The 25,844-nt window shown below is 40.2% G+C and overlaps 1 protein-coding gene across 13 annotated transcripts; it reads left to right on the plus strand.

Annotated features, from left to right (window-relative positions):
- Positions 1 to 24,969, plus strand: LOC135111539 (uncharacterized). 13 transcript variants are annotated; one of them, XR_010273779.1, is made up of 6 exons: positions 1 to 2,787; positions 8,999 to 9,097; positions 12,561 to 12,722; positions 14,047 to 14,204; positions 14,395 to 14,672; positions 19,589 to 24,969. XR_010273779.1 is itself a non-coding variant. In XM_064024951.1 (6 exons), exons 4-6 carry the CDS (start codon positions 14,172 to 14,174, stop codon positions 19,812 to 19,814), a joined length of 537 nt encoding a protein of 178 aa, XP_063881021.1. In that variant the 5' UTR covers positions 2,712 to 2,787; positions 8,999 to 9,097; positions 13,321 to 13,470; positions 14,144 to 14,171; the 3' UTR covers positions 19,815 to 24,969. The 13 variants fall into 13 exon arrangements, 5 of the variants coding, with proteins under 5 accessions (XP_063881021.1, XP_063881022.1, XP_063881018.1 ...); XR_010273773.1 differs by lacking the exon at positions 12,561 to 12,722 and adding an exon at positions 13,321 to 13,470 and having other exon boundaries at positions 14,033 to 14,204; XR_010273774.1 differs by lacking the exon at positions 12,561 to 12,722 and adding an exon at positions 13,321 to 13,470.
- Positions 24,970 to 25,844: the final 875 nt, after the last annotated feature.

Genomic DNA, 25,844 nt, shown 5'->3' on the forward strand with positions numbered 1-25,844 from the left:
CACTCACCAGGAGAGGCATTCTGTCAACAGTGAACTCTATATATGATCCATTAGGTCTAGTGTCACCTCTCATACTGACTGGAAAGCAAATTTTACAAGAATTATGTAAGAATGCAGTTGAATGGGATGATGAGGTGCCATATTATGTCAAACCTAAATGGATAAAATGGAAGGACGAGCTGCACAAACTAGATCAGCTAAAAGCACCTAGATGCTACAAACCTTATGACTTTGGGGAAGTAGAAAAGGTTGAACTCCATCACTTTTCAGATGCCTGTCAAGAGGGATATGGTCAGTGCTCATATATTAGATTAATTAGTAAGACTGGCCGAATTCATTGTGCATTAGTAATGGCAAAGTCACGTGTCACACCTCTAAAAACCATGACAATTCCCAGATTAGAACTAGCAACAGTAGTGGTATCAGCTAGAATCCATAAACTCTTAAAGGGAGAACTTGAGTATAATAATGTGGAAGAAGTATTTTGGACGGACAGGAAAGTAGTCCTTGGTTACATTGCAAATGAAGCAAAGAGATTCCATGTATATGTTGCTAATAGAGTAGAAACAATTAGAGATTGCACTTCACCAGATCAGTGGAAATTTGTAGAGACACAGTATAACCCAGCAGATCATGCATCTAGAGACATGACAGCAGATGAATTGTGTAACAGCAAGATCTGGTGGAATGGCCCAGAATTCCTTTGGCAACATAGCAAAATGGATAACCATTCCCAGTACAAGGTCATAAATGAAAATGACCCTGAAGTGAAGAAAGTTGTATGCCATGGTGTAGGTACACAACAGCCCACAGATATACACAAAGACTTGAGTATTTTTCTGATTGGTTTAAAGCAAAGAAGGCAGTTGCTGTATGCCTCAAGCTCCTGAACAGTTTCAGAGGAAAAGGTGATGGCACTACTAAAGTAAAGGGAGACACATATGAGCCAGTAAATGTAGCACAAGTGTCAAAAGCTGAAAATGAAATTATAAAACAACTGCAAGTAAAGGCATTCCAAGGGGAGAAAAATGTACTGAAATCATCTGCTAACCATAATTCTTTGATTAAAGGGGACAATGGCAAGGGAACAAAAGTGATAGACAAGACCAGTTCTCTCTATAAGTTAGATCCCTTCATTGACAAAATGGTATCATGAGAGTAGGAGGAAGATTGAGGCTTTCTAATCTGACAGATGAATCCAAACATCCAGTCATCCTCCCCAAAACATCACACATAACCCAGCTGATAATATGCCACCACCACAAAAGGACAAATCATCAAGGCAGGGGCATAACTTTAAATGAAATCAGGTCATGTGGATACTGGATAGTAGGAGGATCATCCCTAGTATCAAGGCACATTTCAAAGTGCATTATCTGTCATAAAGTTAGAAGTACAACACAGGGACAGAAGATGGCAGACCTGCCTATTGACAGACTAGAACCATCACCTCCTTTTACATACTCAGCAGTAGATTTCTTTGGCCCTTTCTATGTCAAAGAGGGGCGTAAAGAGCTTAAAAGATATGGAGTGCTCTTTACTTGCATGGCATGTAGAGCTGTGCACATAGAGACAGCCAACAGCATGGATACAAGTTCCTTCCTTAGTGCATACCGTCACTTTGTAGGACGAAGAGGGCCCGTAAGACAGTTGAGATGTGACCAAGGAACTAACTTTGTAGGAGCCAAATCAGAGTATGAGAAATGCTTGAAAGAACTAAATAACAATAAAGTCAGACAAGAACTCATGAAAGATCAGTGTGACTGGATTGTTTTTAACATGAATTTACCCAATTCCAGTCACATAGGAGGTGTTTGGGAGAGGCAGATACGCACAGTGAGAAATGTACTCTCTGTGGTACTTGATCAGCATGGTACCCAGTTAGATGACCAAGATCTGAGAACCTTCTTAGTCGAAGCTGAAAATATAGTTAATGGTCGTCCTCTAACTGTGGACCATCTTAACTCCTCAGAAAGTCCTACACCGTTGACACCCAGTAATTTGTTAACTATGAAAACAAGGATAGTACTGCCTCCTCCAAGTATTTTCATTAAGAAGGACCTGTACTGCATAAAGAGATGGCGCAGAGCACAATACCTGGCCAACCAGTTCTGGTCCAGGTGGAAAAAGGAGTATGTGCAGTTCCTACAACTTAGAAATAAGTGGACAACACCAAAGAGAAATCTCAGTGTAAATGACATAGTTATCCTCAAGGATCAGAATGTAGCAAGGAACCAGTGGAAATTGGGAAGAGTAACAGAAGTATCTCCTGATCATGATGGCCTAGTAAGAAAGGTTAAGGTCCTGGTGTCAGACTGTAATCTCAACAACCAGGGAAGACGCACAAAGGCAAACAGGACCATCATAGAGAGGCCAATACATAGTCTAGTATTGCTGTTAGTAGGTAATGCATAATAATAGACCGGAGCATCTCCGCAAAGGAGCCAGTGTAACAAAACATATTATGTGCTAATCCTAGTTTTAAGGTACGTACTAATGTTAATTTAAGGTAAATTGTTACACAATTTAGGGGAGCCATGTTACTGTATGTAAAGTGTATATACCTCATGTCATTATTCCTCAGTAATCATAAGTGAAATGTTCAATAGTTTTCTATTTGCATGAAAACATGATTGTAATGTGTGTAAATATCAGTATTCAATGGTATATTAAGCACCGAAGCCGATGCTCACTTGTTGGTAGAGTGTGGTTAACCCACTGATCGCCTGCGGGTGTCACTCACGGCCAAGTCGCGCTCAGACAAAGACGGGCAGGATGGTGACCGAGGTAAATACTTTAATTTTCTAGTAAAAACTGAATGTCATAGTGCCAAGTTGATTGCATGTATTGTTAATGAATATTGTAATATGTTGAAAGTGTTTAATATCAGTGTATAATGTTAATTTGTAAAAAATTGAGACTGAGAACTTGTTTGCAGTTCTTTCGGTCATGCCTATCTCATCAATAAATGTGTCAGGGAGAACTGCCTTTCCTCGACCCTACAATGATGGGTGTGATTAGTAAAATAGACCACCTTAGAGCCAATTGATGCCCAGCTGGTGTGGCTACAGAAATGGATCATGAAAATCCTTTAAATACACCCTTTCACCAGTGTAGTTTTCAATCCTAGGGACTGTTGATTTTAGTACAAGTGACTGGCCTCCAGCAGTATCCCTTATGATATTTACTGGATATTTCAAGTTATCACCAAAGGAGACTGATCCTTTTGACATAAATGGGGTAAATAACTTTTTAGATGGATCTGTTGTCGTGGTATTAAATGAGACCAGTGGTTTCGTAAAAGCACCTTTTGCTACTTTGCACTTTGGATTAGGACAATCTCTTATGAGATGGCCAGGCTTTTTGCAAAATGAACACACTGGAGAGAACTTGTTACTGCTAACGACCGACTTCCCATTGTTTACAGGACCTGCACCAGACTTTACAATTGACTCAGCCTTCCTCTCTCCCATGGGACCTGGACAGTGAATCAGTGAAAACACGTTTGCAATTTCAGTAGCTTTAAGCAAGTCTGTCTCGTCACTGCTGGTGATGTGCATTACAACTGAATGAGACACCTTGCGTTTAAATTCCTCTAAGGCGATCAAGTTTACTAGCTGGTCATATATGGTGACTAAAACCAACTTAAGTCACTTTTGCAGTGCTCTGTACTTATCTGATGCGAACTCCAAGTATGTCTAATGTTGGAGTTTGTTAAGATTCCTAATTTTTATTTGTAACCCTCTGTTGTAATGAAATATGCTGCTAGAATACCTTTCTTAACTGAGGCATAATCAGTGTTATTTTCTAGACCTCCCAAGATAGTTAAAGCTTTCTCAGTGAGCTTGGGCATTAGGAGTCATGTCCAGTTCTCCTGAGGCAATTCAAAGTGTTCAGCAGAGGATTCGAACTCCCTGAAGAAACTTTCAGGATCTTGATCTGAGAATTGTGGTAAGAGAGACAAATATTTAGGGATCTTAGCCTTGTTTGGTAGTTGTTTTTGCAACAGGAGTTACTGGTGAGCTCTTTCTTTCTTTGCTTGTTTCTCCTCATGTTCTCTTTGTCTCTTCTCTTTCTCATATTCTCTTTGTCTGTCCTCATGTTCTCTTTGTTTCTCCTCATGTTCTCTTTGTCTCTCCTCCTTCTCATATTCTATCTGCATTTGCAAGGCTTTCATTTTAACTTTTTCTATTTATAAAAGGATATTAGGATCTTTAGTCTGACTCTCTATCTCGAGTCCTTTACTAGGGCTAAGTTCTTCTCCAAGATGAATTAAAATGAGTGTCAAGAGGTCATCTTCTCGAATGTCATGTTGGAAAGGAATCTCAAAACCACTAGCAATGTATTTTAGTTGATCCTTGGTTATTTGGAGGCTTTAAGTTCTTCTACAGAAGAATTTCCTACATATTCTCTATGGTCTAGGAATTTCGCCATTTTGATGTACTCACTTGGTAGAAAGTGAAAAGATTTGATGTCAAAACTCTTCCACAAGTTATCTCCTAAGTTTCACTTGAGTTAAAACCTTGACATAAGATTCGAGAGGATTATTAACCGTAAAGATGGGATTTGCACCCTTGGACACGAGTTAACAACCTTTGAGAGAGAGGGGCGCGATCCCTGATAAGCCTTTTCCTTCACAGACGTAACCAGCCATAGGTCAGCGAATGATGTACTTCACTTACAACAAACAGGAGCTGGCCTTAATTATTCTCTGAGTTTAGACTGGTCTAATTACTTGCGAGGAAATTAAAAATTGATTTGGAGCTTCAATGGCCCCAAATGAATGAGAATGAGTCTCGGAGCAGTATGTGAGGAAGTGGAACTACACTACACGGAATAATCCCTACCTGAAACCGATACAACTACCGATGTGAATAAACAGTTAGCCCTTTACCTATTCACCAGGCCTATCATGAAATATTTAAAGGCAAGGTCACCATGCACCCACCAGCAGATACTCGTGAAACAAAAGAAGTGACGAAAACGAGTGTGAATAATGTGGTTATGTATGTATGTCAGTGGGTATGTATGCCTGAAAACAAACCTTAACAAGTCAGAAACAGTGATTATTTAAGTAGCAGTTACATTAACATACAAATGACATACCAGTTCATAAGATATTATCCCGAACAGGTTCCCAATATATGACATACCAGTTCATAAGATACTGTCCCGGACAGGCCCCCAGTATATGTTACAAGCACGGGTAGAAGTTGGTTGGGTGTGTTGCACCCTTTCTTGTAGCATAAGTAAGGAAGTTAAACGAGTATGAAATAAAACTTACAATCATTATTATACTAAATATCCACTACCTGAAGATGGTATAGCGCATGCAACTTGCCTAGGAGACAGTAGTCCCACTTGGGTTCAAGTAAGTATGTACAGTTAACATAACATATACAAGCTATTAAGCAATAAAGGAAACCAAAAATGACGAAACATATACAAGTTAATAAGCAACAAAGTGAATGTAAGATGTACCATATAATAAGCAATAAGGGAAAACAAATAGGTGCTACTTTGGTTTGTTATCTACGTGTCATGAATATTTGGTATGCGATCTACACTTTGCTGTAATCTACGTGTCATAAATTTACTTTGGTATGCGATCTACACTTTATACTGTGATCTACAACAAGAAACGTTATACTGAGCATTGTTATCATGACACTTGTCTTGGTTTCGAGAGAATACTCGTATATGGTTAGACAATCTGAAGCATGAGTGGCATGTCTGTTTGAGTGTCGAAACTCCGGGTCTCAACTCAACAAGGTACATATGGAAACAGCACACTTCATTCCAGCATAGACATCAGTCTCGACAGCTTTGGTATGTTATCTACAAGCTAGTTTGTTACCTAATTTCCAGAGATATGCTTGCTATCTAGTTTGTTATCTAGATTTTAAATAGACCAGTCCTTTACTTTTCTTAATTCCTCCCAACCTCCGTAAATCCTTATTTATATTTCAGTCATTGACATGGCCCTTAAGATACTCGCAAAAGAATTCTATACATAAATCAGCAACGAAAATAGATCACTGGCATTTTTAAGAAGACGTGGACTTTTGAATGAAGAACAAAGTGTTGCACTGTGTTATGGATGTGGCGGAGAGATGAGGGACGCTCGGAAAAAAAAGACGAAATGGCGAATTTATGCCCCTTTTGCGTTGCAGAAACCGTGGATGTCAAACTTTTCGTTCTGTTCGCATAGGCAATGTATTTTTCCACTTCACAGATTTATGTGGCAAAGTAAATTGCAAGCTCTCTCTTTGCCAAATTTTAAAATTGATCTTTTATTTTATACATGACCTCTCTTATGATCTGGTTCAAAGTTTAACTGGTAGAGGTAATGAAGCAATATGTGATTGGTTTAACATGTGCAGAGAAGTGTGTACAGCAATTGTTTCAGCCCAAAATCGTGGTCAAATGGTAGGCACTGAAGGAGAGCCTGTGCAAATTGATGAAGCACACTTTGCAGGATGGTGAAAATACAATAGAGAGAGAATGTTGAAAGGAGACCAGTCTCCAAATTCAACAGACAGTGAAACCGAAGTGGACAATAACCGTAACCATGGAAAGTGTATTGATGGTCCTTGGGTGTTCGGTTTCAAGAAAGGTTCAGATTGTTGATATTTTTACGTTCAAAGAAGAGACCGTGAGACACTTCAACCAATTATTCAGAGAGAAGTCACTGAAGGCTCAATAATCTATTCCGACAAATGGTCAGCTTACGCTTATCTTAACCAACTCAATTTTCGTAATTTTTCTGTAAATCATCACCAGTATTACATCAATCTTAACACGGGAGTCCATACACAAGGAATTGAAAGATCCTGGCTTGATGCGAAGATTCGTATATTGAAGGAAATGAGGGGCTGCAGTCTAAGAACATTTCAGTCGCACTTAGATTACCTCTGTTGGTGGATGATAAGAAGAAGCTCCTGACTTATTTTTTCCTCCACGATCTTGAGCAATTGGTGCAACACCCTACTCATATTCCTGACTGTCTTGGAGATACGCCCAACATTCTTCACCTTTTCTTGACTTCTAATCTTTCTGCTTATGCTGTCACCCTCTCTTCTCCGTTGGGCTCCTCCGATCCTAGTTGGGGGGACCTGAGGAGGTAATATGCTGATTTTCCTTGGAATGACTACTGCTTCCATGTCAGAGACCCGTCTTTGTGTGCCAAGCGCATAAAAAAGTTGATAGTGTCTGGCATGGAGGCATACATTCCTCACTCTTTTTCTCGACCTAAACCTTCCAAACATTGGTTTCACACAGCTTGTTCTCGTGCTATACATGATAGAGAGATGGGCCACAAAAGGTACTTAACCCTTCCATCACCAGAATCTCGTGCACTTTATATTTCTGCCCGGAACCATGCCAAGTCCGTTCTCCAACTAGCCAGAAATTCCTACATTAATAGAAAGTGTCAAAATCTTTCAAGATCTAACTCCCCTCGTGACTTCTGCCAAAAATATCTCCAATAACTTTGCTTCTTCTTCAATTAGATGGCACCACTGCCATCACATCTAACTCTAGAGCTGAAGTCTTCGCTCAAACCTTTGTTAAAAACTCTACCTTGGACGATTCAGGGCTTGTTCCTCCCTCTCCTTCACCCTCTGACTACTTTATGCTACCTATTAAAATTCTTCACAATGATGTTTTCCATGCCCTCGCTGGCCTAAACCCTCGGAAAGCTTATGCACCTGAGGGGGTCCCTCCTATAGTTCTCCAAAACTGTGCCTCTGTGCTTGCACCTTGCCTAGTCAAACTCCTTCAACTCTATCTGTCAACATCAACCTTTTCTTCTTGCTGGAAGTTTGCCTACATTCATCCTGTTCCTTAAAAGGGTGACCGTTTTTATCCCTCAAACTACCATCCTATTGCTTTAATTTCTTGCCTATATAAAGTTTTTGAATCTATCCTCAAGAGGAAGATTCTTAAATGTGTATCATTCCACAACCTTCTATCTGATCGCCAGTATGGGTTCCACCAAGACCGTTCTACTGGTGATCTTCTGGCTTTCCTTACTGAGTCTTGGTCATCGTCTTTTAGAGATTTTGCTGAAACTTTGGCTGTTGCCTTGGATATATCAAAACTACCATCCCATATCTTCTATGTGATGTGATGTGATGTTGGATAGAAAAGTGGGGGGGGGGGTAAAGAAGATGTATTGATGAGGGAAAGTGGGTGGGAAGAGAAGTGTGAAGGAAAGTAGGAGGTAGATAGTATGTGGGCTTAACCACATTGCTTATTTTTTATTTATTTACTTTTTTGTTATTACCAGTGACTCAGAGCACGGGGCCTGAAGGAGAGGGGAACCCGCGGCTGTCAACAGATTGAATATATGATTTATGATTTAATGTGTATATATTGGAGTAGGTGGCTGTTGGTTTGCGGCAATTATTGAGCTAGGGAACCAATTGTGATTGAAGTCATTATTTCTTTCGTTTATTAAGCTGTTGTACATATCTTCATTATTGTGTTTTTTTTGTTTCCCATATGTTTTGTGCTTTATAGTATATGGATATGTTTATAGGAGTGACCTTATATTTCAAATGCAATTGTTCAGTGTTTGATATCCTATCATTGTCACTCCAGTTAATAAATCGCAGAGCTCTATTTAAAACTATGCAATTTTAGTTTCTGACTATTTATAGTAGCGTTTATTGGTATGGGTGGATATTCTAGGATGGGTATTAATAGCGTTTTTGTAAGTGTTGTTTTAATGTGGGGAGTTAAATTTTTAAACCTGTATAGTTTACTTAAAGCTGCTGTTCCTCTGTGTATTTTCTCTGTTATGTGCGTTGTAATTTCCTTCCGGTGTATTTTAAATCACAGTAGTTTTCCATCATTGTTTGGCTCTATAATTTTGTTATTTATTGTAAGCTTTTCTGATTTAATTTGGGCTATTGGGATAATTTTAATTTTTTTTCTCACTAGTTTTAATTTTCCACATTTTTTCAAAACAATTAATTGTTTATTTCTCTTTCAGCTTTGTATTTCATCATGAGTTTTGATTTACTGTTTGTGATAATGACCTGTGTTACATCGTCTGCATACATAGTGTCGAGGCAAGATGGTCCAGCTGCAGGTAAGTCATTAGTGTATAATGTATATAATGTAGGTGATAGCACACTGCCTTGTGGTACTCCGCTCAATAAATTTATACAGCTGCTGCTTTTTTATTGCCCATATAAATGGTGGATACTCTGTTATCTAAAAAAGGTAGAAAGTATTTTTTCTAGAGATGATGGTAGATTGACTTTTAATGTTTTATACTTTAGGCCCTTGTGCCACACCTTGTCAAAGGCTTTGGTGACATCTCTTAGTATTAGTGTGATTTGTTGTTTATTGCTCAGTGCGTTGGATATGGTTTCGTAAGTTGTGGCTATTGTTGTAGTTGTACCTTTTTGTGGGCGGAAACCACGCTGCCTGTCTTTCAAAACATTATTTTCGATGAGGAATGAGTTCAATCTTCCTTGAATGATTTTCTCATATAATTTGCCTGGCACTTCTAAAAGTGAGATAGGTCTGTAGTTGATGGGATTTTTAGTTGATTTATTTTCTTTTGGGATGAATTTTATTATTATTATTATTTTATATATATATATATATATATATATATATATATATATATATATATATATATATATATATATATATATATATATATATATATATATATATATATATATATATATATATATATATATATATATATATATATATATATATATATATATATATATATATATATATATATATATATATATATATATATATATATATATATATATTGGGGAAGTATCCTGCAGCAAAAGAGGCACTGTATATATTTGTTAACATTTCGATGGTATTGTCTGGACATTTTTTTAATACAGTTTTATTTATTTTCGAGTGTTCCGGTGCTTTGTTTCTTGTTTGTCTTATACGCTATACATCGTCATATGTTATTAGTCTTGTATAGAAATTGTTGTTGTTTAACATATTTAAGTTTACTGTTGGTGATGGTGTTGTTCAGTGTTGGTTCATTTGTAAGTAATTAACATATACAGTGTTTTCCCTATCAAAGGCTGCTACTTCTAAGGGGGTTATTCTAAAAATTTTCTCTCAAGTTCTTTTCATAATATCACATTTTTCTGCATCTGAGTAATATTTTCTTCCATTATTGTCTTCCAGATATGTAATTTGTTGTGAATGCATGTCTCTAAGCTTATTGATTTTATTCCAGAATGTCTTTGTGTCCTTGCATGAATGAATTATTTTTTTTATTTGATCATCCTATTTTTTGTTATACTCTTCTTTACATCTTTCTCTTATTTCCAGCCTTATTTGTGTGTATCCCCTATAATTTATGTACGTCCAGCCATATCATTGTGCATCCGTTTTGAATGTCTGGTATTCTTCTTGTAGGTTTTTTTTTTTATTTGGGGAGTGATTTTTAGCTCATATATTTTACCTTTGCTCTTAGGAATGCTTTCCTCCACTGCATTTTTAACGGTATTAAGCCAGTTTTGAGCCTCGGCCTCTATTTGTCTTGTAGTAGAACCTTGTAGGCTTTTAAACGTAATTTTATTAGTTAGTGATTCTTTAAAGTGATCCCAGTTAGCTTTTTTAAAGTTATGTGTCTCCTCTTGTTTCTTTTTTTATTGCTGTTGTGGAAATTTTGAAAATTATTGGAATGTGGTCTGAACTAGTAACATTGCCTGGTTCACTATAGGTATTTAGGAAGTGATGTTTGATTGCTAAAATTTTGTATGGGTTGGTGGCTGCACCCTATCGTATAAATGTTGGGTAATGTGGACCAAGGTGTATCAAGTTTCCAGTGTTAATTAATTGAACTAGGCTTCATCCCACTGTGTTGCTACTACTGTTTCCAAACAGAGTGTGTGATGCAATAAGATCTCCTAATAAATATGTTGGAATATTGTTGTTCATTAAGTTGTATATATCTGGATATGGGAGATATGGTCTTCTGGGTGGCAGATACATGGTGGCTATTATTATTGGTCCTAATGTAGTATCTATTTCTACTGCTAGTACATCTGTGAGAAAATCATCATAAAATTTGTGTTGTATTGTATTTTTTATTGCTATTGCACTTCCATCATTTGCCTCTTGAGTGGTGTTAGTTTTGTATATCATATATCCCGGTAATTTTAATGATTCATTGCTTTTAAGGCCATGGCTGTTCAGGAGTGCTATATCGGGTTTGACATCAAGTATATTTAACGTTATTGACTGCTTATTAGTTTTCCAGTGCATTACATTGTGCTGTAGTATGGTTATTGAGTGTATACTGTTATTCATTATTCCTTGTTTTCCTAATGTGTGGGTCTCGCAGCTCTATAGGTGATCTTTCTATAACTAGCCCTGGTCTTATCTTTCTAAATTGTCCTTTATCAGCTGTCCTCCAACATCCTTTCAGTATTATTCTTCCACTTCTTATCATGTCTAATACTTCTTTGTCACTTGCTTCCTTTGATGTAAATGTAAATTTGTATTTCCCTGATTCAATTCCTAGTAGATCTGTTGTTGTGAAGTTGCAAAACTTTTGGCCAGCCTCTGTCTTCACTCACATGTAGCTCTAGGCCAATGTTTTTTGCTTCAAAGTTTGGAAGCAATTCTTGTTCAAGTTCGTCTAGGGTCTCATTAATTATTGTCTCATTAATTTTGTTACTTGTGTTTGGTTGGTGATCTCTGGCTACAGTGGAGGTTTTTGCTTGAATCTAGGGATTCAGGGATCTTTATTTCTGGAAGGCCATTTAATTTTAAAGTTGTATTAAGAACTTCTTGGTATATTCCTGGCTTTTCATTATTTTTGTAGTGTGTGTGTAGGATGCAAGTTTGTATTTTTAGCATCTCTTCTTAGGTTATTTCTGGTATGGTATGTTGTGCGTGTAGTGGGACAATGATCTGATTGTTGGTGCTTGTGATACTTGCGTATGTTGTTGACGTCTTCTCTCTCTCAGCTTTTCTTTTGTTCTTCAATATTTCTTTTCTTTTTGGGCATTTCATTGCAAGGATACTGTGGTTCCCATCACAATTTATGCATTTCTTTTGAGTCTCTTGGCACTGTTGCCAAGTATGATCCTGCTTTCCACACACTGAACAAATTTTATACTCTTTCTCTTTGTTACATTCCCCGGTATTGTGTTTTTCTAATGCATAGCAGTGCATGCAAGTGATGATAGGAATGTATGTTTCAATATGAATATCTCTAGTTGGTATACTTAGGTTGAATGCCAGGATGCCGTGTTCTGTACATTTTTTTGCAGTTGTTGTCTGGTGAAAGTTATCTTTATTGTATTTGAGTTCGGAAACTTTATGACTGACTCCATACACTCATCCCCCATCCATCCATTTTTCTTAATGATTTCCTCAGCAATGTCTTGTTCATTGTGATCATAAATCAATTCATCTACGCATGTAACTAACTATTTTACTTTTCTTTGCTCTCAGTTGTGGTGGCAGTATGGGGGTAAATCCATTTTCCTCTAGCTTTGATTTTATCTTTTTGGTGAAGAGTTTCTCAGCATGCTCCTCACTAACAGGGTGTATGACATAGCCTTCAGTTGCATTGAAGACTATGTGGCAGTCATTACCTTACACCTGCCACTGCCTGTGCCTCTGTTTGCTGAAGCTGCTGCAACATTCCTGTTTTGTAAACCCCATCTATACACTCCTGCAGCAGCCCCAAGCCTACACCTTATCCAGTTGGGTTGTGTCATAACTTTATTTATTGAGGCTGAATTAGCCTAACTCACTTATTTTTGTGCTCACTCCTGGTATTGTTCTTTTACCATTTTATCTTTATGTACTTGTGTATTTTATTTATTTTCATTTTTATTTTATTTTATTTTCATGCGTATGCCTTTGCAGCTATTTTAAGTTAATTTTGCACAGAAAACCAGTATTTGCTTAATTTTTGTCATATTTTGCCAGCAGTTGCTTATATATATATATATATATATATATATATATATATATATATATATATATATATATATATATATATATATATATATATATATATATATATATATATATATATATATATATATATATATATATATATATATATATATATATATATACAGTAAAATCCCTCTTATCCGGCATCAACGGGACCGCCGACAAACCGGATACTTGAATATTGCCGGATACTTGAATAGAAGTGAAATTATGTCCACAATCACCACCCTACACTCATGTATCTTACCATAACAAAGATCAGCTGATCTTAATCAGCAGCTGATCTGATCAGCTGCTTAAGTGTAAGCACAACACGCTTCCTCTTTTCTACAACTTTAGGCATGATGAAGGCATCAGGCGATAAACAGTGCACACGCGGGACTGAGTCACTGAGTAAACACAGTGCAGTGGGCCGCGGGTGGCATGAAGCAGTGTGCTCTGGTGGCGAGGGGACAAAGTATGCCTTGCGCAGGAATTTTAATCGATTTTGTGAGTACACATTGATTTTTTTATTGATTTTAAGGCCTGGGGAAATATGTGCCAGATACTTGAAGCTGCTGGATACTCGAATGCCGGATGAGAGGGATTTTACTGTATATATATATATATATATATATATATATATATATATATATATATATATATATATATATATATATATATATATATATATATATATATATATATGTGTGTGTGTGTGTGTGTGTGTGTGTGTGTGTGTGTGTGTGTGTGTGTGTGTGTGTGTGTGTGTGTGTGTGTGTTTTTTTTCTTTTTTGCCACTTGCTTACATTTCCCTATTTGGCACAACATTGTTCCTCTTATTATATTATTGCTATATATAGTTGTCTGGTAGGTTGTGTCAAGTTAATAGATGGAAGAATTGAGTTTTTGAGGCATTGAACAATACCACATTTGCTCTGCCTTAATCAGAAATTTTAGGGAGATCAGAAGTCAGGCATTCTATGGCTTCCCTGCATGAATTGTTTACTTCCTGAGGGGTTGGTTTAATACAGGGGCTACAAGTTCCTGGTCTTTTGCACCCTGTTAACAGACTCATAACACCAGGTTCTGCTCCCCTTTATGGTTGCCACTACTTGAGATCAGCCTCCCAACACTGCCACTTCTACACAATGTAGTGTGAAGCTAAGATTCACTTCCACAGGATCCTTCTCCTGGATTGAGTTACACAAATGAGGTCTTCAGCATGTTTCACCCACCGACAGGTAAGGGTTACAACAGCAAAGTCACTCTCTACATCTGGAAAATAATAAATAGCCATGTTCTAGGAGTGTGACAAACACTTATAAGGATTATAATATTCTATGGACTCTCTCAAACTACAAGACTAATATCCACCCACATCCATAGAATATTATCTTTCCTTCTGCCATGCAATACCATCTGTCTTCTCAGAAGATGAACCACAGCCACCCAGGTCTGACCGGACTTGGAGAAGAAACAGACACCATTGCACTGCAAAGACTCTTGTTTCCTGTAAGCCCAGAGCCCCCTAAAGAACACTGGAGTTTAGAAACATTTAACACCACAACAATGTTTACACAAACAAGATGGTTCCAAGCAGAACAGAGAGGGTCTACTGACTGCTCACAGACATGCCAAATACTCGACTATTACAGGCAAGGAGTCGTTATGGGAGGTATCTCTATACTTATGAGATACTACAATCACAGGTAGGTTCCTGGAGGCACCTATCTCTCACCTAACATCAGCAGAGGCTTACTGCTATACTAGTCAGATAGTATCATATTAATCTAATCACTCTCTAAATGTAAGCATACAAATTCTCCAAGCCTTGCTCTGCTTCAACTTGCATGTCCTCAACTCTCAGCAATCAAACAGTGACTGAAGAAGTTAAAGGGAGGGATGCCACTCTACCCATATCCACTGGGTGAGGGAAAGTCACATGACAAATAAGAGTGGGGGTACAAAGGAGAGGCCTGTCCCTGCCACAGACTCACTGCAAGTGGTGACGAAACAAAATCTTAAAAATTTTCCCTTAAAAAGCTAGTGGCAATCTAACTGCAACATTTTTTTTTTTTACTGTATATTCTTTCAAAAGACAGTGCTCCCAACATAGTGCTCAAAAGGGAAAGGAAGGAAATAATAAATCTGGTAGCCTACTCAACTGGGTTGTTGGGGGATGATCCACAGACCCTCCATTCTCTCTCTCTCTCTCTCTCTCTCTCTCTCTCTCTCTCTCTCTCTCTCTCTCTCTCTCTCTCTCTCTCTCTCTCTCTCTCTCTCTCTCTCTCTCTCTCTCTCTCTCTCTCTCTCCTCCTTTCATCTTTGTTCCCTTCAATACTTATGCCCCACATAACACACCCTCTCCCAAATTAGAAAATTTTGGAAGATATACATAAGCTTATGAAAATTTTAGGATACAACAATTTTAAACTCAAAACATAACTAATTGGGGCAATTTACATCAGATTTAAAACAGGGCCTTGCACAAATCACAAAACAGAGACTATGAAAACACTAATATGAACCATCATCAAAACATGAAACAACAGGGCTCCAACTTGGCCCTTCAAACTTAAAATGCGCAGTAAGCCGTTTCTTTCTCATCCACCTACTCCTCCTTCGAGATTTCTCTCTGCATTTCACCCAGGACCTGTGATTTCCCCTGCTACATCGGTATGCAAGCTTACCCATGGAGGGTGTCATATTGGTATTGTCTTCTCCAGCAACTATGGCTGCTCCACCTCCTTCTGTGACTCCTTATTTTCTCTCTTCCTTTTTTGTCATCCTCTCTTTCCTCAGCCTTCAGCACTCCTCCATTCACTCTCACCTCTTCTGCTCTCTCCACTGCACAGCCTACTCATTCTGTGCCTTCTCTTCTTTATACAAATATAAGAGTCATCATGCAATGACATCCCTGTGCCTTTGCAACACTCAATGAGCCCACCAGGAGCTGGTGGGCTCATTGAGTTAGGCCCACAATGAGCCTCCTGGTGTGTCATTGTCACGGCATTGTCAGACAATACTCTTCCTGGCTGAACAAACTTCTCATTTGGGCTGTCAAGCAAGTTTAATTCACTGGTCACCTCAAATCTCCTCACTCACTCTGCTCACATCTCTGGGCTATTACTGCCCATGATTTCTCTCCAACTTGCCTGCTCATGGTTCCTCAGAGCCTCTGTGTCACACCCATAAAACGAATAAAACAGAATTGTAGGAGGAAGTAGGCACCTGCTGAAATGATAATTACTCCCAGTGAGGTGAAAAGCACTTTATCAGGGGGTGCTGTGAAATTATCATTAAACCCAACTGTGACCTCACTGAACACAAGGGGACAGTCACAGCCTGCCCTCTAAAGACAACTCTCTTCCTTCACACAAAATTACAAGCACCTAATTACACACACACCCTTCACTCAAAATTCAAAATGATCATAGTGACTCCTACACCAGCCTCAGAGTTCCCATCTGGGGAGGGGACCACAAATGTCCCCAGGTCGGAGTGCTCTTCTGATATTGACCCTATGTGTCTTGACACTCCCCTCAACTTTTTCTTTTTAAACTTCTGCAACATTCGCAGTCTTAGATCAAATTTTTTATCTATAGAACACTACCTCTCCTCTACTAAACCTCATTTTCTTTTTCTCACTGAAACTCAGGTGTCTGAGGCAAATGACAGTAGCCCCTTTTCTGTTCCCTCCTACTTTCTCTATTCTCATTTTCAATCCAAAGCTGGATGTTGTCTTTACATGCACAACAACTTAACCTGCTCTCATGCCCATGCTCTTGAATCTTCTAAGTTTTCCACCTTTTGGCTATGTCTACAGAGTCACTCAAACTAAATTTATCTGTGATGTATATCTCTCACCTAACTCCTCTGACTATAAGAAATTCTTTGACTACTTTACTTTCTAAGTGGAGCACATTCTGACTCAGTTCCCTTTTGTGGAGATCTCCATTCTTGGAGACTTCAATGTTCACCATCAGCTTTGGCTTTCCTCTCCCATCACTGACCATCCTGGTGAAATAGCCTTCATCTTTACTACCCACCATGACCTAGAGCAATTGGTGCAACACCCTACTCATATTCCTGATTGTCTTGGAGATATGGCCAACATTCTTGACCTTTCCCTAACCTCTAATCCTTCTGCTTATGCCGTTACCCTCTCTTCTCTGCTGGGCTCCTCCAGTCACAATCTCATATCTGTATCTTGTCCTATTGCTCTAATCCCTCCTCAGGATCCCCCTAAGTGGAGGTGCCTCTGGTGTTTTGCCTCTGCTAGTTGGGGGGACCTGAGGAGGCATTTTTGCTGATTTTCCTTTGAATGACTACTGCTTCCATGTCTGAGACCCATCTCTGTGTGCTGAACGCATAACAGAGATGATAGTGTGTGGCATGGAGGCATACATTCCTCACTCTTTTTCTCAACCTAAACCTTACAATCCTTGGTTTAACACAGCTTGCCCACAAGAGATACTTGAGCCTTCCATCACCAGAATATCATGCACTTTATATTTCTGTCTGGAACCATGTCAAGTCTGTTCTTCAACTAGCCAAAAAAACTTCTTCATTAATAGTGTCAAAATCTTTGAAGATCTAACTCCCCTTGTGACTTCTGGCACCTAACCAAAAAACATCTCCAATAACTTTGCTTCTTCTTTCCCTCATTTATTTAAACCAGATGGCACCACTGTTATCACATGTATCTCTAAAGCTAAACTCTTCGCTCAAACCATTGCAAAAAAACCCTACCTTGGATGATTCAGGGCTTGTTCCTTCCTCTCTTCCACTCTCTGACTACATCATGCTACGTATTAAAATTCTTTGCAATGATGTTTTCCATGCCCTCGCTGGCCTAAACCCTCATAAGGCTTATAGATCTAATGGGGTCTCTTGTTCTCCAGAACTGTGCCTCTGTGCTTGCACCTTGCCTAGTCAAACTTTTTCAACTCTGTCTTTCAACATCTACCTTTCCTTCTTGCTGGAAGTTTACCTACATTCAACCTGTTCCTAAAAAGGGTGACTTTTAATCCCTCTAAGTACCATCCTATTGCTTTAATTTCCTGCTTATGTAAAGTTTTTGAATCTATCAACAGGAAAATTCTTAAGCATCTATCACATCACAACCTTTTATCTAATCACCAGTATGGGTTCTGTCTAAGCCGCTCTATTGATCTGGCTTTCCTTACTGAGGCTTGGTCATCCTCTTTTAGTGATTTTGGTGAAACTTTAGGTTTTGCCTTAGACATATCAATAGCTTTTGATAGAGTCTGGCACAAAGCTTTGATTTCCAAACTACCCTCCTATGGCTTCTATCTTTCTCTCTGTAGCTTCATCTCAAGTTTCCTTTCTGACCATTCTATTGCTGCTATGGTAGACAGTCACTGTTCTTCTAAAACTATTAACAGTGGTGTTCCTCAGGGTTCTCTCTTGTCACCCACTTTCCTCCTATTATTCATCACTGATCTTCTAAACCAAACTTCTTATCCTATCCACTCCTACACTGATGATACTACTCTGCCCTGTTCCATATCTTTTCCAAGACTTCCAACCCTTCAGTGAGTAAACATTTCATGCCACAAAATGCCTGACTTCTGATCTCTCTAAAATTTCTGATTGGGGGAGAGCAAATTTGGTACTGTTGAATGTCTAAAAAAAACTCAATTCCTTTATCTATCAACTCGACACAACCTCCCAGACAATTATTCCCTCTTCAATGACACTCAACTGTCCCCCTCTTCTACACTGAACATCCCCCAATCTGTCCTTTTCTCATAATCTAAACTGGAAACTGAACATCTTATCTGTAGCTAAAACAGTTTCTGTGAAGTTAGGTGTTCTGAGACGTCTCTGCCAATTTTTCTAACCTCCACAGCTGCTAACTTTGTACAAGGACCATATCCATCTATGTATGAAGTATGCTTGATATGTCTGGTGGGGGTTCTTCTCATACTGCTCTTTCAGACAGGGTGGAATCAAAAGCTTTTTGTCTCATCAATTCCTCTCCTCTAACTGACTGTCTTCAGCCTCTTTCTCATTGCAATGTTGTATCTCTAGCTATCTTCTGCCGCTATTTTCATGCTAACCAAACTTCTGATCTTGCTAACTGCATGCCTCCCCTCCTCCCTGCACAAGACTTTCTTCTTTCTCTCACTTCTATTCTGTCCACCTCTCTAATGCAAGAGTTAACCAGTATTCTCAGTCATTCATCCCTTCCTTTGGTAAACTCTGGAACTCCCTGCCTGCTTTTGTATTTCCACATTCCTATGACTTGAACTCCTTCAAGAGGAGGTTTTCAAGACACTTATCCTTCAATTCTTGACTGCCACATCAGACCCTATTCAGGGACTGGCATCTCAGTGGGCTTTAAAAAAAATTTTTTTTATTTGGTTTTTGTTGCTTTTGGCCAGTGTCCTACATAAAGAAAAAAATGCTACTTCTCCAACAAAAATAAGAGGTGCCTTCTGGCCACTGTTAACAAAACAATATTGTACTTCTGGGTTGTGACACGACCAAGACTGCTTCTCAACGTCAGGTACAGCAATACTATCATACCTCATTCCTCCCACTGACCACTTGACGACACAGGTATCGCCACAGTGAACTGATGGCTGCTTCTTTTCAGGGCACAGCACACCCATTCCCGCACATGGAGCCAAACTCCCTCACGTGGCCAGCACAGTACAACAAACACTGGGGTCAGCCAACACACCTCTGGGCCAGCCCCACTTGTCCCAGCAACTGCTCCTGTGTGCAGTCTTCTCTCATCAAATCTGATTCCTTGTCACTTTGAAGAGGACAGCATCCATCAATACACACTTTCCTACTCAGGCCCAGCATCTGACAATTAACAACAGCTTGCCCACATGAAGTCCCCAGCAACACTGACTGCTGTATTATTAAATTCCCCCTTCCCCTTCCCATCCCCTTGCCTTTCCCATGGCCATTTACAGTATTATTAATCTCCTCCATCCCCAGGGCTGTGTTTGAAAATGAAACAACGGGGGCAGGATAGGGTAGAAAAATGCTGACTTGGTGGGGTGAGAGACAAGATACCTTCACTTTCCCTTCATATATTTTTGGAAACAATACACTTATTGATTTGTTTTTTAGAGAAGGTAATGCGTTTATAAACGTGAAAAAAATAATGAATCATGTAGCATTTCAGACTTTGCTTATATGGATATGTTTGTAATGTTTCTGGAGACATTGGTGTTCCTGTGTGATTGTAAACATACCCCCACAGTGATGCAGCCTCCTGTTACCAGTATGAGTTGCCAGAGAGAGAGAGAGAGAAGGAGAGAGAGAATGGTATGCATTTTCTTACACACACACACACACACACACACACACACACACACACACACACACACACACACACACACACACACACACACACACACACTAAACCCATCTAGAGACATAAATGTGATCATATCTTGATCTTGCCAAGAGAGAGAGAGAGAGAGAGAGACTATAGGGAACATCATACCAGATAATGGTGTGCAGCTCCTCAAACACACACACACTACCTGTAAAAGTGAGTATCTCTTGCCAGCAGTGTGTGTGGCAAAGCATGATAGAAAGCGAGACTGGTAAACATTAGACAATGGTGTATATAAATGCATAAATCACCTGTTGTGGCATAACTGGGAACTCATACCAGCAGGCCTAGCCAGCCTCCGGGGCCCCCGCGCTCCCACGTGTGATTTTCAAGGTTGCTAACATAGCTCAGATTTTTTATTTGCTATTTACTTGTAGATTATCAACTTTATGCATTAGTTTATATTATATAATGTATATTAGTGAAAATGTAAGCAAAAAATGCATTCATTGTCTCATTTCTGAGAATTATTGGTTTGAAAGTGTTACCAACATTAAGCTTGGCCATTGTGGTGAACCTCACGCGCAGGAAGGGGACAGGGTTCTCAAATACTTTAGCCCCGTGGATGAGGTCGGGGACGGGATGGGGAAGGGGTGATTTAATATGGCCATGAGGGTACTTCCTGAGTGGCAACCAAAGCATCACCGGCAGCCTTAGTCAGTGCTGCCTAAAAGACACTGCACTCTAATGCTTTTGCCAACTACATCTTTACAACTCTTCCAGAAAGGAGGAATTGGGCTAGAAATATCACTCACAACTCCCACACTAGGGGAAACAAACCTAGACATAATGCAAGGGAGAGGGGTCCCAGACAAGAGGTCATCAGACTTGTCTGGGGCCAGAGCTTAACCCATGCAGTTACACTCAACAAGCTGGACCACACCCAGCTCCCACACCCACAACCACGCCACAAGCTCTTGAGTCATTCTTGGTCTAAAATGGCCAAATACCAGGCTGCTATGTGCTATTAGCACCCATGCCTCCTTGACTGCTGATGGCACAAGAAAATGGAGCAACAGACCTCTGTCCTCCTCTCTCCTCCAGCTATTCAAATTATTTTTATCATCTGCCAACACTGCCCAAGCCTCTGCTTCCTTGCCATCCACTACTGCCATGGCAAGTAGTGAGGCAGCACATACATGAGGGGCAAAACCCTCCTTAGGTACATTGACAGCTGTAGCAACAGCTGCCAGCAGGAGCAACTCACTACATGAGCAAGCACCCACTGTGTCTGATCCTGGCAGGAGAGTAGCCTGCTTCCCATCTCCGGTACCTTCCACAGGGGAGGAAACTCCCATCTCCCCACCTGAGTTAGGAGTCTCCTCACCCTCAGCAGTGACCCCTAACACACCAGACACAACAGGGTAGAGCATGGACTGAATACCGGTGCCCACAGCCTCAACTCCAGGTGACAACTCTGGTTGAGCATCACCTCCAAGAGGCTCCGTAGGGTAAGGCAAGGCATCAAACAAACCACCTAAATCTCACACCCCAGCCTCACCCTCAGCACAACTCCCATCAAAGTCAGGTGCTCTCTGTGGTGTCTTCGCTGTTGCAGTCAGCCCCAGCACACTGACTCAAAGATGAGTCCAATTATGACTCGTTCAGAAACTTGCCAGCAGTGAGACAGGTCTCTGGGCACTCTGCCCCCACTGCAGCATCAACATAAACTCTGCACTCCTCAAGTGGTAGTCCTGCATTATTGCAGCTGACCCAGGAGTCACAGAACCCATGAGCACCATGATGCTGGGGTGTTTGCCTCACCTTAGGGCAAGCGACAACAGAAATAGAATCATGAATATCAGGAGCTTCCACATCCAGGACAGTTTCCTCAGATGGGAGCTGTACCCAAACCTTTCCCCCCTGCCAGGTCATTCCCCAGAAGGAAATCAACCCTAGACACTGGCAGGTCCTCTGCTAGTGCCATCCATGCCTCTGCAATCACTAGCAGGCATACAAGCTTTCTGTGGCGTCAATTCTCCAGCACCAGACTGGCTTATCTGATGTAACCCACCTCTCAGTCACATTCCTGCACAGCAACTGCTGTGCAGCTGTGTCTCTCAAAACAGTGACAGGGTAGTCAACCCAATCAATTTCAACAGTGCCCTGGCACAAAAATGGACGGCACCAGTCCAAACCAAACTTCACAGGGTACGAGGGGGTTTCAACAGATGAGGGGGCAGTACTTCCTGCCTTTATACCCTTAGTACTAAACATGGACTGAGTCTCTTCACGCTCAACACCTTGGTTGTGTGATACAATCAAAGCCACCAGCTTCTCAGATGGCTTAGAAGCCGTGGCTGTCACAAACTTGGGTTAGTTAAATTTAAAGTGCCCATTATTTTTACAATAGTGACACATGGGCTGCATACTGTACCAGGGAGGGCTGTGTTGCATATTCTCAGACTGTCTCCATCAAGGGCTGAGTGGAGACTTGTTACCTACGGAGCTGACTTGTCCTGACTTATTTCTGAAGCCACTGCTATAGCGTGGGCTTTCTGACAAACTGGTACTTGCCACACCACCAGACAAAACATCACCAGCCCTGCTAGACATACTACCAATCCAATGTGGCACAGGCCAATAAGCCAACACGTGGTCATCTGCCCATGTAGCTGTCTCCTTCAGGCTTTTAAACCATTTCTCATGGTGCAGCAGTATCAGTTCTTTCTTGGCCATGTTTACAAATTGCTCCATTATCATAAGCTCTCTTAACTCATGATAGGAAGTGGCCTGCTCGTTAGCAATCCATTTTCCAAACATCTCTTCGAAATAGCAAGCACACTCAAGGTAGGAGTTACTAGGTCTTTTCTTCCCACCACAGAAATGCAGCCTATAAGTCTTGGGTCATAGCTTGTAGGCTCTCAGGATGTCAGCCTTAAACTTCTCATAATCCTCCAGGTCTTCAACTGACATTCTGTCATAAACCTCCAGAGCCTTGCCCTTCACCATATTTGCAACAAAGCCAACTCATCTCTTCTGAGACCAATCAAATTCCGAGCCTTTCTCAAATCTGAACCATTCTGTTACTTTCTTTTCATCAAACTCAGGTATCAACTTCAAATTCTTCATCATTTGGCTCTCTACGGCATTTTCTCTCACTCCACTCATCAAGCCATGAGGTGAGTTAACTTCTATCCGCATCTTCTCCAACTCAAACATCCGTATCATCGTTTCTTTCTAATATATTCTCGCCTTCTTCTCCTTTTCTGCTTCTAGTAATCTCAGCTCTTTCTCTTGCTTAAGTAATCTCACTTTTTCCTTGGCTTCCAGTCACTTGGCTTCCCTCTCAGCCTCAAGCCTCCTGGCTTCTCTAGCCTCCACAGCCCTCAATCTCCTTTCCTCAGCTTCCAATTCAAACCTTTTTAATTCTCTCTCACTCTCAGCCTCTAGCTCCATTCTCCTCATTTCCAGTTTAAACCTCATTTTCTCAGACATGCCTTCTGTCTGGGAAAATCCACTAATACTGTGGGCAGGACTTACTTGACCATGGGCACTATTTGTGGGACTATGTGTCCTCATGCCAAACTGTGTCAGATCTACGCTGCCACTTCTGGCAGAAGCAGGAGACTCGGGTTGCGAGCCACTCCTGTTACCAGCCTTTCCCTTCCTTCATGGTGCAACCTGAGTGTGGGCACACAACGGGTAATGAAATGAATAACAAGCAACTGTCTCCCCCATGTAGCTACGAAGCTTCCAGCAATCTCGGTGAGGTTGCCAATTTCTGTTACAACCACAGGTGCTGCCCCTCTCACAGCGGCCTTTATCTTGGCTCGCTTCCCCGAGTCACCACCTATGTAACTTGGTGCAGAGCTTAATAGAGGGGTCACAAGGTCCTTCTGGTCTCTTGAAACCTGTTAACAAAACAGTTATAACACCAGGTTCTCCCCTTTATGGCCACCACTACCCAGGATCAGCCTCCCTCCACTGCCACTTCTACACAGTGGATTCACCTCCACAAGGTTCTCAGAGAGTTACACAACTGAGGTCATTAACCTGTTTCACCTACCAACAGGCAAGGGAATATTACAACAGCAAATTCACTCTCAACAGTTGGGAAAGAATCAAAAGCCACATTGTAGGAGGCACTGCTATGATGAGTGACAAACACATTTAAGGATTATAAGATTCTATGGACTACCGCTCTCTCAAACTACAAGACTAATATCCACGCACATCCATAGAATGATCTCTTCTGCCATGCAATACCATCTGTGTCTTGTCAGAAGACGAACCACAGTCACACAGGACAGACTGGGCTCAGAGAAAAAACAGATACCACTGTACTGCAGAGACTCGGGTGTCCTCTAAGCCTAAAACCCCCTAAAGAACACTAGAACTTAGCAACATTTAACAACACAACAACATATAAATGAATAAGCTGTCCCAAAGCAGAACAGAGAGGGTGTTTTGACTGCTCACAGACATGACAAATACTCGACCGGTCGAACGAATTGAGCATTTAAGCATTGTCCTTTCCAGGTATTCCAGGTATTCCCCCAGGTATTGAAAGTGTTTAATATCAGTGTATAATGTTATTTTGTAAGAAATTGAGACTGAGAATTTGTTTGCCATTCTTACTGTCATGCCTACCTCATCAATAAATGTCAAGAGAGAGAGAACTGCCTTTCCTCGACCCTACGCTGATAGGTGTGATCAGTAAAACAGATCACCTGAGGGCTAATGAAGACCTGCCAGTGTGGCTACACAAGGGAAGAGCAGAGTCCTGTAAGCGTATATGGAGTAGTGTTACCAGCAAAATTAAGAAAGACAAAACATTGTAATTAGCCCCTTTGAATTAGAGCTCATGTCAAATGAAGCAATAGAGGCATTTCATCAGTATTATGTGGAATACACAAAACTGGTGGAACTAGAGCTAAATGAAGAGCTGGAACACAACCAATGAGTTCACCATGAAATATTAGAAAGTATAGAATGTAAAAGAAAAGAGTTAAAGAGTGACAAAGGATCAATTTGTTCTAGCAAATGGTGTAGACATTCTAGAGTCTCATCTACTTCATCATGTTCATCAGCACAAAGAAAGCAAGAAGCAGCAGCAAGGGTATCCAGACTTAGAAAGGAAATGGAATATCATGATAGTTTAGAAGAGGCAGAAGTTAGGTTAGCTAAGACAAAAGCAAGGTTAACTAAGACAAAAGCAGAGGCAGAAGTTAAGTTAGCTAGAGACCAGGCAATGTTCTCAAACAAAATGAAAGAGAGAGATTTTAGCAGTCGCTAGTGCAGAACTTAATGCTCTTAGCTTAGTTGAAGAAGTAAAAATGCAATAGAGATAATGAATTGATGACAAATGAAGTAGATGAACAAATAGTTAGTGAACCTCAAGCAATAAATCTCAACCCTACAGCCCAAAGTTTTGTACCAAGTTGTCGTAGACACACTCATAATGTCAACATGCCTAATAATGTGACAGAATCGTTAATGTTTTTTCCCATCCTAGGGGAACTTTTGCAATTAACATACCTGATCCCAATTGGAG

Source organism: Scylla paramamosain, chromosome 22 (genome assembly GCF_035594125.1).
Source record: "Scylla paramamosain isolate STU-SP2022 chromosome 22, ASM3559412v1, whole genome shotgun sequence".
Classification (NCBI taxonomy): Eukaryota; Metazoa; Arthropoda; class Malacostraca; order Decapoda; family Portunidae; genus Scylla; species Scylla paramamosain.